Genomic DNA, 14,398 nt, shown 5'->3' with positions numbered 1-14,398 from the left:
CTCAAGGTTGTTATAAGGATTATTGTCACACACATGCCACACACAGACACATCCACCCACAGATACTCAGTGCACATAGAAAATAATGTCTTTGGGAGAACAGGATGCATTTTATTATTTGCAACATGAAAGCCCTGTGCTTGTCTGTAAATATATATTGCCCAGGACATTCTCTTCTGGTTCTTCTTACATCACATGTTCTTATGTTCTCTCCTTACTTTATGACTTGCCTTTGTTTCCTTAGTTGGCTTTTCCACATCTGACCTCTCTGTGGGGCTTAATACTCAGCTCTACCTTTTCTTTATTTATACTTGCTCTCCAGATGATTATATTCATTGCCAAGGTTTTATGTATTGGTGACCCTCAGTTTATATCTCTAACCCAAAACACTCCTCTTGGTCCAGCCTTATATATCCACCCTCCTGTTTGGCACCTTTACCTAGGTGCTTTGAAAGTATCTCACTTTGGGATGCCTCGGTGGCTCAGTTGATTAAGGGTCTCTCTTAGGCTCAGGTCATGATCTCAGGGTCTGGAGATTGAGTTCCGCATAGGGCTCCTTGCTTCGCGGGGAGTCTGCTTCTCCCTCTGTCACTCCCCCTGCTTGTACTCTCTGTCAAATAAATAAATAAAATCTTAAAAAATATTATCTCACATTTAACATGTTCAGGAAAGAATTAAGTTTTTCTCTGCCTCCATCTGTTTCTGTACCAGTCTGTCCCATATCTTTTAATGGTAAAATACACTAGTTTTTAGACTCAAAACCTAGGAGTAGACCCTAACTTCTCTCTGCCTTCTAACCCACATCCAGCCCATCACAAGTCCCGTTGATTCTACTTGCAAAATATATCTGATTGTGTCCACTTCCTTCTATATCTGCTGTCCCCAATAATAGCCAAGACACTGTAATTCCTTACTTAGATTATTTATGTCTCCTAATCAAATTTCTTCTGTCCATTATCCAAAACAATGAGCACCTAGAATAATCTTTTGTAAGATAGAATTGTGCCAGTTGTTTGTTTATATCTCCTCAATGATTTTCTGTTGCGTTTAACATCCAAATTCCTTTTAAGAACCTACATGGTCTGGCCCTTTATTTTTGCAGCCTCATTTTGTACCATGATTGCTCCCATTCTTTATGCTCTGGCCACCCTTTTCACATGACTGCCTTCTTTATTTTATTGTTCTTTGCATTTACCAGGCTCTAGCTAAAGTCACCTTTTAGAGTACTGATATGTGAGCCCTATAGAAAGCATGTATCACCTGTTCTCTCTTGAATACTTAATTTCCAGGACAGAGTCATAGCATAAGCATGCCATAAATATTTGTTTAATGAGTTAATGAACAAGTGCCTGGTGTATGATGGGTGTTCAGTGAAGGATAATGATGGCAATTATCAATGTGCATCATTGCGCTTCTTTGTTACATTAGTCTTTCCCACTCAATAGTAAGTAGATATTTCTTGAATGAGTTAAAAGATTAATTTAGCTTATAACTGGAAGACAATATTTCAGTGTTTTATATGTGTGTGTGTGTGTATGTGTGTGTGTGTTGACTATGTCTCAATATAGAAGTCTTGTCTAAAATAATTCTAACAAAATTCATGGGATATTTTAGTTTCACCATGTTGATAGGTCACTTCTAGTCTGGCTTATCACTCTGATGCTCTTTTGATGCTTTTATGTAATAAAAATGAGTCCTGTTTTGTTATTGAGTTTGCTCACTAACGTTCTGCATTTAATAAGACATTGTGATTTCTTTTACCATACACACACACACACACACACACACACACACACACACACACATTTTTTTTTTTTTGTCTGCAGTAAAATTCACATGTGAATAAGCATTGGTCTCTAGGTCTTTGGTCTAAGCAAGTGAAGGGAAAGCTTGAGAATATTCAGATAATTTCCCAAATGAGAAAATTAATATCAGTCTTTGTTCCCTGCCCCTGTCTACAATACCAACTTCCATACCAAAACTGATTTTTTGCCCTAAATATTGCTAAACACCTAGAACATCCTAGAACATCTAGTTATTTGATAAGCTTTTTTATTTTAATATTTGTCACTATGCAAGGCAGCCTTTCTCTTTTGTCACAGGATAGAAATGATGGGGGGTGGGGAGTGATTAGAGTTGTGATTCAGTTCATCTTCAGTTGGTGTATGGACTAGAATTTTTGTAGATCTGATGGGTGTTGAAAACCATTAGTATTCCTTAAGAAGCATCATACTTGTATAAATTCCTGAAGAAGCTTCACCTGCCTTTGAAAGGGGTTGCTTAGGGAGTTAGTCACTTGAAAACAATTTGATATCCTTGGCTGACAGAGAGGATAACATACTAAATAAGTCTCTTCTACAATTCTTTTAATAACCCAAATCACTAATTTGTTAGTTCCCCTTTACAAACTGATAGAATTTGCTATAGGCAATTTGGGACAAATTTCCTTCTTTCCGGGAGTTTAAACTGAAATAGGTGACTACATTCAAAGCTGTACTAAGTTTCTACTTGGAAGGGTAGTTCTAAACATGCATCCTTCCAGCCCTTGGAGTCTTTGTGATAGGGATTTTTTTTTTTCCTGGATCAGAGATAGAGGACTGATTACTGTGAATTTTATTACAAGACTCTGTAATTACTTTGAAGACTCTGGAGGACTGAGGGGTTTGCCAGAGAATTTTCTGTCCTTACCACCTAGCTACAGAATACCCTTAGAAATGTAATAACAGAAAAGGTCATGTCTTGACTATATATAGTCCTATTCAATATACAAAACATTTGCATAGTTGATATCTTATGTTGATTCCCATAAGGGTAGCCTAGTACATATGATGGGACTTTTCATGTGAGGAAATTCTGGTACTGAGAGGTCGAACAATTTATTAATAATTCTTAATAGCAGACCTGGAATTTGAACTAAATATTAATTTTGCCAAAAACTGGTGTCCATTTCACTTTGTCTTTCTACCTAGTTAGGGAACATTTACTCTGCATTACCCACACTATTCCTTCTTTCCTATAGTTCATTTAGCTTGGGAATACCTACCTGGCCTCATATGTCTTTGTTCTATATTATATGGAAACTAGACATAATACTTACTTATTGGGAAGATTGTTCAGCTTGCCTTAAATTGCATTTAAAGAGGGGTTATGTAACCTTTATTAAAAAGTCACTTTTTTTGTGATTGCATAGTTGATAATGCTGAAAATGCTGAAAATTCAGAAAGAAATAAAATGTATTTCTAAAACACAAAATACTATCACCCAGAGATAACTAATGCTTGTTATTTTGGGTTGCATACTCCCTAAAGTTTTCTGTTTGTGGCATAGTTTTGTTTTTAGGGTGCTTTCTCTCATCTCCACATAAAAATATCATTTGGCCTACCACACATAAGATTTGCTTTTGTGTACTCAGATGAACAAATGAAAAGAATATCAATGTAAGTAAAGTAGGATCAAGAAACTCTATTGGATTGTTTCATCAAATTACAAAATTACAAAAGAGACAAAGGAGAGTCTTAAGGATTTTTAGATTGTTTTTTCAAAAAGATTATATTCCTAGTCTACATCATCAAAGTCTACTAGTATAGATCATTAGAGCTTCCCAAACTGGTTGTACTTACGTTGTTAAATACCCATGCTATTTTTTTTCCAGGTTTTGAAGATCATGACCACATGGATGAAACTAATTAAATGGTACGTGGGGACATGGTGGTCCTTTAGAGAGCACATCTAAATTACTGGCTAATTCCTTGGTTTGCCACTCAACATAGGACGTTGTTTGATTCTATCTATCAGAACTCTTGTAAATTTTCCCCACCATGCTATCTCTATTAGCTTGAACTCCTTTCCTAAAATGGTCCTTCTGTTGATCCTGTCAGTTCTGCTTTTGAAAGAAGATGTCCGTGGGAGTGCACAATCCAGTGAGAGGAGAGTGGTGGCTCACATGCCAGGTGACATCATTATTGGAGCTCTCTTTTCTGTCCACCACCAGCCCACGGTGGACAAAGTTCATGAGAGGAAATGTGGGGCGGTTCGTGAACAGTATGGCATTCAGAGAGTGGAGGCCATGCTGCATACTCTGGAAAGGATCAACTCAGACCCCACACTCTTGCCCAACATCACACTGGGTTGCGAGATAAGGGATTCCTGCTGGCATTCGGCTGTGGCCCTAGAGCAGAGCATTGAGTTCATAAGGGACTCTCTCATTTCTTCAGAAGAAGAAGAAGGTTTGGTGCGCTGCGTGGATGGGTCTTCCTCTTCCTTCCGCTCCAAAAAGCCCATCGTAGGGGTCATTGGGCCTGGCTCCAGTTCTGTGGCCATTCAGGTCCAGAACTTGCTCCAGCTTTTCAACATACCTCAGATTGCTTACTCGGCAACAAGCATGGATCTGAGCGACAAGACTCTGTTCAAGTACTTCATGAGGGTTGTGCCTTCAGATGCTCAGCAGGCACGGGCCATGGTGGACATAGTGAAGAGGTACAACTGGACCTATGTGTCAGCTGTGCACACAGAAGGTAAGCATCCTTTACATTGGTTGATATATGTCTTATTATGCACTCAGCAGATTCCCAGTTATAATTCCAGGTTTTGGAAGACTAAAATATTCCTGATTATTTGGGATCTTTTGAGTTGCCTGGCTATACCAGTAATATAAGAAGGGCTCAAGTGGCAGATGTCTAGAGAGGCTTAGATTTAGGCTAATATTAATGTTTATGTGGCCATGATTTTGTGAAATGAACATTTTTTGTGTGTTTTGCATTATATTATCTGTAATTCTGCTATGATGATGCTAGAAATTTTTAAGTTTTCTGAAATTCATTGAACACCTCATAATTTTCACATTTAAAGTTGCTCCAACTACCTATTGTTTTTGATAAAGAGAGGTACACATAAATGCAGGTAGGGACTGAAGGCAGTCAGTTCTGGCCCAGGTCTACTGTGATAGAAAATTACCAAACAGTTTAGTCTCACAAGTATTTTCTTTTTCAAAAGAGAGTATAGTTAAGTCTGGAAAAGAGATATGTATGAATTAATACTACCCTTGTCTAGAACATACTCAGAGAATGTAAGTTTTAGCAATTCAAAATTAGTTTTGCTTTGAAATTTATTGTTTGTTTATGCTCAAAGCAAAACAAGGAAGCAAAATGTGACTGAGGTTTTATAACAATAACAATATTAGTCCTTTTTATTGGTTATGGTGCTTTGAAAATGTTTTCATATGCATGACTTATTAGTTCATGACCAAGGCTGTTTGGGATAGGTTTGGTTTGACTACAGAGGTTAAGTGACTCAAATGTGAGACTCACTAATTACACAACACTCTTTCTAGCACAACATACTGCATATACTAAAGCCAGAAGCTACAAAATACTTTTTTATAGTCCATGGAAGCACTGTGAGGATTAGTTAAGATTAAAGAATCTTGCAATAACATTATCAATATGGTCCAAACAATCCAATCCTGTAAAATGTGGGGTTGAGTTATTGAGCAATTTATGAAATCACCAGAGTGAGCCTACTTTGGAGGTTAGTAACCAGTCACCAGCCAGATATAACAAACTATTCATTATGAAGTGGCGTAATATAGATTTCACTGTATGCCCACTCATTAACAATGTTCAGAGCTGCACAAACATAAAATGGGCTTCTGTACTGGATTGAGATTTTTATACCTCTGGAAATTCTTATGTATAAATTTGTAGTTTACTTATCAAGATGTTGGTATGTGGAAATTTTGAGCAATGGATAGATGATCAAGGAGACCTTGGATTTTTTTCTAATGCTGAGATTTTCATTATAAAACCACTATTTCACTTTATTCTCACAACAATCCAGTGATATAGGTAATCCAAATATTTTATTTCTGTTTTAAAATACAAATGCTTTACGAGTTTAAATGGTCCATCCAATATATATCTAACAGTGATTTTAAGAGTAGGACTCCTAGTTACTGACTTTTAGCTTAGGGCCCTATTATAATTGAACAGAATCCAATGTAATCACACCTGAGGATATGTTTATACAATACATATTCATTAAACACAAATACATGTAAGGACTTCTGATAGTCCTCTGAAGGGACAGCCCTATGTTTTATATATCAATACCCATTGGGTATACAATTTGGCAGGGGCTGGAGGCATGCATTAATACTTATATAACCATAATTCATGATGACAAGAAGTTACAAATATGTCTTTAAAGTAAACTGACAGAGAAAAAAATCAAGTCCTATTCTGTGGTGATGGGCCCCATCTTCAAGATCTTCAAGAAGGACATGGAATTTGAGTTGGATTTTGACAGGAAGAATACTGACAATTGGTGAAAATTAAGAAGGGATGGATTTCCAGAAAAGGACATGAGGAAATATGAGATGGGAAAGTAAAAATGGTTTAAAAAATGCCAAGGATAAAGTTATGTTTTGGTTCACTTCAAATCATAAATTTCATTAGGGACGTCCCTCTAGCTTTAGAAGAGTAAGTTTTGGTCTCTATGTAGGACAGGGCAATTCAAGATTGTGTTCTAAGTGAAACTCATTATCATGACTATTGGCTGTTACTAATTTAAATTTTTTTAACCTAAATGTATGCCAATAGTGATCTAATAAAATAAATTGATTTGTCCATATAAGTATGATTGCATAGCTATTAAAATGAATGAGGCATTCTGTAGGTAATGAAATAATAATAATGAACTCCAAGATCATTTTTAAGGGAAAAAAGCAAGGTGCAGTTTTGTGTAACGGCTTGTTATTTGTGTAAAATGGAGTTTATGTAAATCATTTGATTGATATTCAAAGAATTGCTCTCAGAGAAGAACAAAACAGGTAACACTTGTTCCTTCTGAGGAGGACATAGAAGAGTTACAGGATCAGGTAGAAAGGAAGAGACTTACTTTTCTTGTATAACTTTTACATGCAAATGTTTGAAGTTGTGTATTTTAAGCAAAAGGAGCTATTGAAATATAACCATTAAAAGGAAACATTCTATTTGTGGGTAAAAAAAAAATAAACCAATATAAATCCCATTGCCAAATCCAGGCAGATTTAATTATTTTGCCAAAAATAGGTCAATAGAAATTTTATTGCCAAATACTGGCAAAATATTTGGATACCACCAGGATTCAGGAAAGAACACACTTTGAGTATGGACAAAGATGGGAAGAAATACTTTTGGCTTATTTCTTTATGTGGTTTAGTCAGAGAGTATTTATATTGCTTTGATCCCAAGCAAGTATGTGGATAATGCGGTTATGTGGTATTATGTCTTACAATTTATCTGTATAGGAGTGGTGTGGTAGGAAGTTTAACAAGGTAAAAATCACATGTGGGATAAGAAAAGTACTTGAGTGTAATGAGATACAGCTCTGTTGGGTACTGTGGAAACTCCCCAAAATGATGCCTGGTTTTCTGTGGCCTGGCCCTTCAGAAATCCCCTGTGGGATTTTCCATGAAATGGTAATACCAGTTCTTCCTTCAGCCTCTTTTTGTGGCTGGATTGGGGTAACCCTCTCTAGCCCTAGCTCTCTCATCCCCAGGATCTCAAACTATTCCTATGTCCTTATAATTATCCGTCTTTACCCAGTTGATATTACTCTTTTTAAAAGAGTATTGAACTTTCCAAATGCTTTCCCAAGAGGGACTGAGGTCTATGAAAAGATGTTGTCCCATTTAAAAAATCATTTATCTTCCCCCACTGCACAAATTGCTCATTTACTTTATGCTTAAACATGGTAGTACTATGTCATACAGTCCTCTTGGCAGGGATTACAAGGTGTTCCTTCAAGAAAGTGTTGTTGTCACAGAATTTCAGAAGAGAGCACAAGGACACTTGGGGTTTAGCTTCATGTTAATAATCTCTTACACTTGCCATTTCCTTGATATATGCTTTTTCTAGGCTACAGGACTGAGTATTTACTGTGGCTTGTTGTACCATGCAGAAATTGTGCCTAGGTCTTCTAGGCAAATGGATTAATAGTATGAAATCAAAAAAAGAAAAAAAGAATTTTTTTTTTTAAATGCAGACCACACCAGTTCTTCAACTGTGTGTAGGAAATTAACAGAAATCATTCAGAAGAAAAAAAACATCAGTGCTTTTTAAGGCATCAATCCTGTCAGCACTCTCTCTGCTCTCAGGGGTCTTTTACCTCAGCACTTTTGCCAGCCTTGGTATGTGGGTCCATTTATGTCACAGGATCAGTGGTGCTGGCCTGTTTGTAGGTATGGCAGATCAGCTGCTTTGGTGACTTCGTTTTGTAACTTGATAGTTCACTCCTATTACCAAGCAGCTCCAGCCTTGTGAATGTTTTGGTTAATATGATGTGATGGAAGTGAGAACTTCCTTTCTTGTCTGTCTATCAGTCTTGGGACACTATCATCACCATGTGAAGGATGAGAGCACCCAGGTTTTCTAGAGGAGGCCATCTTAGACCACTTGACCTCAACCATGTGAGAGCACCTAATGAAGATCCAACACAGTTGCCTTTCTGACCCATCGTTAATTGCATTCACACATAGAGCCCAGCTGAAGCCATAAACATTACTCAGCTAACCATAAATTTATGAACAATAATGAATACCTTCAAGACTGAGTCCAGTATAAGCATACTCATTCCCATGACTTTAACTGCCCGGTCTCCCAATTGGTTGCTTCTACAATGTTTACACTTCAAAATCAAAACAAAACACATGTATTAAAATGAATTAATATCTTTATATTTAAATGTGAAATAAAATATAATGTATTATTTTATAAATGTGAAATAAATGCTGTTGGCAAGAAGGAAAATTTAGTCTTTCATCCACATGCCCATGACTAAAGATTCGATAATTCCCTTAAAGTGTTGATGTTTAAGTAATCAGACACTTGCAATAATTCCATTATTACATGTTTCCCCTTGATCTAGCTTCATGTCATGGAGAAAAGTAGTTACAGACTAGATTTTATGTACAAAGTCATGTATACTATACTTTATGGATGACTTACAGGATTTTATACTTCACAATTTTTGCTGACTTTGAAACTCCACTGTTCACAGGGCCTATCAGTGTGCCTAGCACATAATAGGTGTTCAAAGACTATTTAGTGACTGGATGAATTTGTGTTAGAATAGTACCTAACTCACTATTTATGAATATGTAGCATGTAGATAAATAGCAGATGCTTGTAGTATTTCAGTTTTGCTTCTTTATAAAAATGAGGAGCCAAAATGCCTCCCTTGATTAATTGTAAAATGCTATCCATACCTAACTCCTTTTTTGTTTGCATTCATTCTTGAATTTATTATTTCCATCTAATGATATAGGAATACTAATTTGTTCTAGCCAAAAAACATGTCAGTGATGCTCTTGGAGAAAAATGTACCAGTAAGTTGTACTGGTAAAATGACATCATTAAGAACATTGTCTTCAGGCTAGCCTACATATTGTGATATACCACTTTCAAGTTGTGATGTTTTTCCATCAATTATTTTAACAGGTGATAACAATCAAGCTTTGCTTGAAAGATCTTCAATGTAATTCATAGTCTATATGCTTAGTTTAATTTCTAAAAAATGGGACTTCATTTTCCTGTCACATTTTTTTTCTATTAATTGGGATTCTATCAAGACAACAATTTAGTATGGAAAGATGAGAAATATCACTATGGGCCATACTGGTACTTTCTAAAGGGGTTTCATGTTGTTTCTCCAGAAATTGAATAGTGTTGAGAGGTGAGGTGGATTTTGAGATGATCATGATAATATTTCAGACACAAACTATTGTTAGCTTTGCAGAATGTTAATACTGGAAGTGTCTTAAGTGAGCATGTAGTTTAACACCTCTGTTACAGCTGGGGAAACAGAGACAGTGAGGACAAGTAATTTGCCCTACTTGTACATAGTTAGTTACAGAGTTAGGCTTTGGAACTCAGTATTCCTGTCCAGAATTCCATTTCTACATCATTGTTAGGGATAATTACTCAAGTTGTTGTTGTTCTTCTTCTTCTTTTTCTTCTTCTCCTCCTCCTTCACCATTGTATTACTTCTCCATTTCATTGCTCTGTTCCTTTTCCTTCATTTCAATGATGCCAATATGCTGAAAGTTTTAATATCTATCTGAAGTAGTAACAGGGACTACAAATGAGTTCATTAATGTAGAAGTTACCTTTGAGAAATGGAATGACCCCTTTGCTCTTGATCTGTGAATTAGATGAATTGCTTCTTTGCCTGAGTCATATTACAGGTTTGCAGAAACTTTGAAAGATTTTCCTTAGCTTCACAAGAATTCTGAAAACATTAGACCCCCAGAAGTCTTTGTGATCATGGAATGATTGGGTAATTATATTGGTTACCCTGATGTAACAACCATAAAAAACAGAAGATGCAGAGACTTTTAGGTGGATTCTTCATGAAATTAATTTGATCATAGAACCATAATCTGGGAAATAGGGTGGCAACTTTAATAGTAATTAAGTAATTTTTCATGTTCATACATCACCATCAGAAAGTTCATTGTTAGCATGAAAGAAATACAGGTAGCCCTGGGAAATTTGTTAGGGGGTGCTGTCTTCAGATGGTGATAGCATATAGACTATTAGTGACTGACCTCTGAGGGAGTTATTATTGCCTTGATCAGAGAAAACATAGGATCCATTAACATATCTAGCTGTGGCTTGGACAAGATCTTCCCTGTTTATAGATTTGATCTGAAAAGTTGGACTTTAGACCAGGTTTGACTCTAACTCACGTATAAAAGATTCATGACAGACATAGCATTCCTATTTCCACTTTCTCAGGCACTATTACTATCTATTCACTACTGAAAATACCAGAAATCCTCCCCCCTTGAAGTACTCCATGCCTGGGATGACTAAGTTAGAAGGACCCTTGTTTTCAGAGGGTATTATTGCACTGATCCCTCAACACACACGAATAAATACCTGGGGTGGAGGATGTGAAGTTCCAACTAATCAGATGTTTCCTTTAAGGAAGATGAGCTCTTAGTATATATGACTGTTAGATATATTTAGCATTTATCCATTTTATGGATTTGAGCTGCCCACATTGTGTGTTCTTCCCTTTTCTCCTTTATTCCAGATCCCAAAGAGATAACATTATTTTCTGAGCTTTAGAGTTTGGATATTCAGAAAGTTCATTCATTCTATTTATTAAAGAGGTCATCTTGTGACTCCATTCCTCAGTCATTAGAACCTTATTAGCTTCTAGGTTTATAAAGTTTAGTCTGAGTAACAGAGGTTGCTACTGAGTGAAGATTACTGTCGAATGGGAAGGCATGTGCTACCCAATACACATGAAGCAAGTACTTACGAAAAAGCGAGGATAGATATCCACAAAAGTCTAATCAGAGGATCTCTTCCCTTTCTACTTTCTCTCTCTCTCTTTTTTCTTTCTGTCTCTCTTAGTTACCACATTTTCCTCATCTCTTCTTTAGTTACGGACAGTTTTTATACTTTGTAGGTTGTTCATTAAGTCTGGTCAAGGGTAATAGCCTCATTCCATTATTTTGAAAATGACTATATGAAAGCTGAAGATTACATTAATGATATTTTGGAGGTGGAAAAAACAAAATTAAAAGGACTGGTTTTACTAAAAGAAATATCACTGGCATCAGAGGTAGGAGTGTTTACTATGTGGCTCTGAGAAAATGACTTCAACTCCTTCCTTCATATGTCATATGAAGAGGTGCTAGAAAGTATGTTCTTGGAAGTACCTTCCAAGACTGACTTTCTGTGACTTGCTTTTATGCTTCCACAGACCACACTGGAATGGATTTTATAAATGTTGGGCATCACATTTAAAATAAATGCAACCAAGTATGATCTGTTCAAAAGAGAGTGGTCAGAAATGGTTATGAGACTTGAAACTGTGTCTTCAGAGAATGAATTTGGCACACAAAAGATAAGATAGTAGGGACCTGACTGCTACCTTTAGTTATTTGGAGAATTCAGGTGGAAAGAAGCCATAATCTGTATGACCAGGAGCATTATGAAGAGAGCTAATTACTGAAATACCAGAGTAACAAATTATAGTTCAATTAAAAAAAGGTTATTTTTATTCATTAGTACAACTGTTCGCTGAAGGAATTTCCTCTCTAGAAGGTGGTGAGTCAGTTTTCTGTAGGTCCTATGCATAGCCTGGAATAGAAAATCACTTGGAGGGGCTATAGAAAAATGAACTTAAGCCTCATTTGAGGAAGGAGAGAATTGGACTATTTGTCCCTTTTGATAACTACTGATATTGACAATCAAATGTCATTTAAATGAGATTCTATTATTCTGTGAATTAAAGCATGATTGCATATACTGTGATATTTCATTAATTTGTTACTTGATTCATTTATTCTGTAACACATTCTGATAAAGTAATCATTTCATAGGTTAGAGAATAGGTATGAAAGAGGAAGTAATTTCCCCAATAATACTGCATCCAGTTAGTGGCAGAGAGAGGATTTGGACCCAAGGGCAATTCTTTTAAAATAAACCCAAACTTCCTCCCTTTATATTGGGGTAGTGGTGGCTTCAAGCAAAAGTGGAATGCACATTTATTGACTCCTTTTCCCTTCCTAGGAAATAAGAAAACTATTGGTTTTCCCACTGAGAAAATCTTTGAGCATGTTTCTTGTATCTTTTTATTCAGCTTTGAAAGCAACACCTTTCTTTGTTCATATGGAAGGAATTAATTATAGTAAAGAGAAAATAAATTAAGGAGGATGCTTATGGCAACAAGTTGACCTCACAGAAGAACTTTTTGTGAGTCTGATGATAAGTACAGACTGTATCTGGTTGTTTTTATTCACATCTTCATTGCAGATGCCACACTCCATCCTTCAGATGCCAATTACAGGAGGAAGCAGGATGGTACACATTTTTTTAGGAACAGGAGAACATATTGTTAAGTGATGTGGCCTTATGTATGAAAGACTTCTTTGGAATTCATCAGGACTAGGAGTTATGAAATCTCATTTTGGCACATTTGCATGTACTCCAGAAAGACTTCTCAACTTAACCAAATGTTGAGTTGAGGAGATATTTTGGCAAGAGGTGTGATAGTCAGCTGTGTTCATTTTAGGGGACTTTGAAATGAGTGATTATGCCCCAATGATACATTTTATGTATCTGTTTTCACACACACACGAAGGCTTTCAAGAGAAAGAGATTGCCTAGTCTTTGTTTTGTTTTTTCAAAAAGTGCATCAAAACCCATGAGTCGTTTGTAAAACCTATTCATTGGAATGAGACCAGCAGTTAATATAGAGGTGAATAAAATAGGATACAGTAGAATATAAACATCAGAGTATTACATGATAGTAAGAGTAGGTATTGTTTTGTACATTTTTATTTTAGTTGCATATAACCATATGTGTCCTGTGGGTTACCACTTAAAATGTGTTTCTTACTATGTCGTACAGCTAAAAAAAAAAAAACAAAACAAAACTTGAAAGCTACTTATTCTACTCTTCTTTTTAACATTGTTTTTTTTTTATTTTTTTTTAAATATTTTATTTATTTATTTGACATAGAGAGAGAGAGAGACAGAGTGAGCACAAGCAGGGGGAGTGGCAGGCAGAGGCAGAGGGAGAAGCAGGCTCCCCACAGAGAAGGGGGAGTCCGATGCGGGACTCGATCCCGGGACTCCGGGATCATGACCTGAGCCGAAGGCAGTGGCTTAACCAACTGAGCCACCCAGGCGCCCTTCTTTTTAACATTGTTAATACATTTTTTTTTGCTAGAAAAATGCAATATAAATACTCAGGTTTATGCTTCTGTGACAATGTCATGAGGTTTGTCTCTCCTGGATGGATGAGTTCTAAGTCTTCTTCTTAAAAATAAGCAAGAATTCTAAGACACCCATGGTGGGAAATGGTGAAGACTTTAAGAAAACATAACTAATTAATATGTTGTTGATAAGTGACATAATCATCAACATAGGACTATGGTGAGGATACCAGACCAGGAAGTCAGAGGCAAGTTCCTGGTCCAAGCTTTTATCAGACATCAAGACAAGCGTGGGAACATTTTTGTTGATATCCCAATATAGTTCATTAAAAATAAATACAAGTGATATTAATTATAATTTTGGTACTAAAAGTGTACATATACCAAATTAATAGATCTACCCCCAACACACACACACACACACACACACACACACACACACACACACAATACAATGTGATAATATTCCCAAGCTTATTCCTTTTTACATATAACAAATCAGGATACACCATGTGTAATAAAGTACAAGTTTAAACATATAAAGTGATAGTCTTCTTTCAGTTTTCTCTGAGTTTTCTAATGATTGCATGCACAGTCTCATTTGATAAGTGGTTAAGTCTAAATTTGAGGTATTTTGAGAATGGGAAGATCAAACCAAACTGTTAGTAAGATAAAGTGAAATAA

The 14,398-nt window shown here is 36.2% G+C and overlaps 1 protein-coding gene across 3 annotated transcripts in view; it reads left to right on the top strand.

The window, feature by feature from the left end:
- Positions 1-3,853: 3,853 nt before the first annotated feature.
- The window catches only part of GRM5 (glutamate metabotropic receptor 5), a 573,056-nt gene continuing 562,511 nt past the window's right edge, over positions 3,854-14,398 (top strand). For all 3 annotated transcript variants that reach the window (XM_088017413.1, XM_088017412.1, XM_028091712.2), the window contains exon 1: positions 3,854-4,514. In XM_088017413.1, the coding sequence (XP_087873539.1) occupies positions 3,854-4,514 (661 nt within the window). The remainder of the gene's footprint in view (positions 4,515-14,398) is intronic.

The sequence above is a fragment of the Eumetopias jubatus genome, unplaced genomic scaffold (assembly GCF_037043125.1).
Source record: "Eumetopias jubatus isolate StellerSeaLion01/CBP00866 unplaced genomic scaffold, mEumJub1_p1.0 scaffold_13, whole genome shotgun sequence".
Lineage (NCBI taxonomy): Eukaryota > Metazoa > Chordata > Mammalia > Carnivora > Otariidae > Eumetopias > Eumetopias jubatus.
This window is presented reverse-complemented; position numbering and strand designations above follow the sequence as displayed.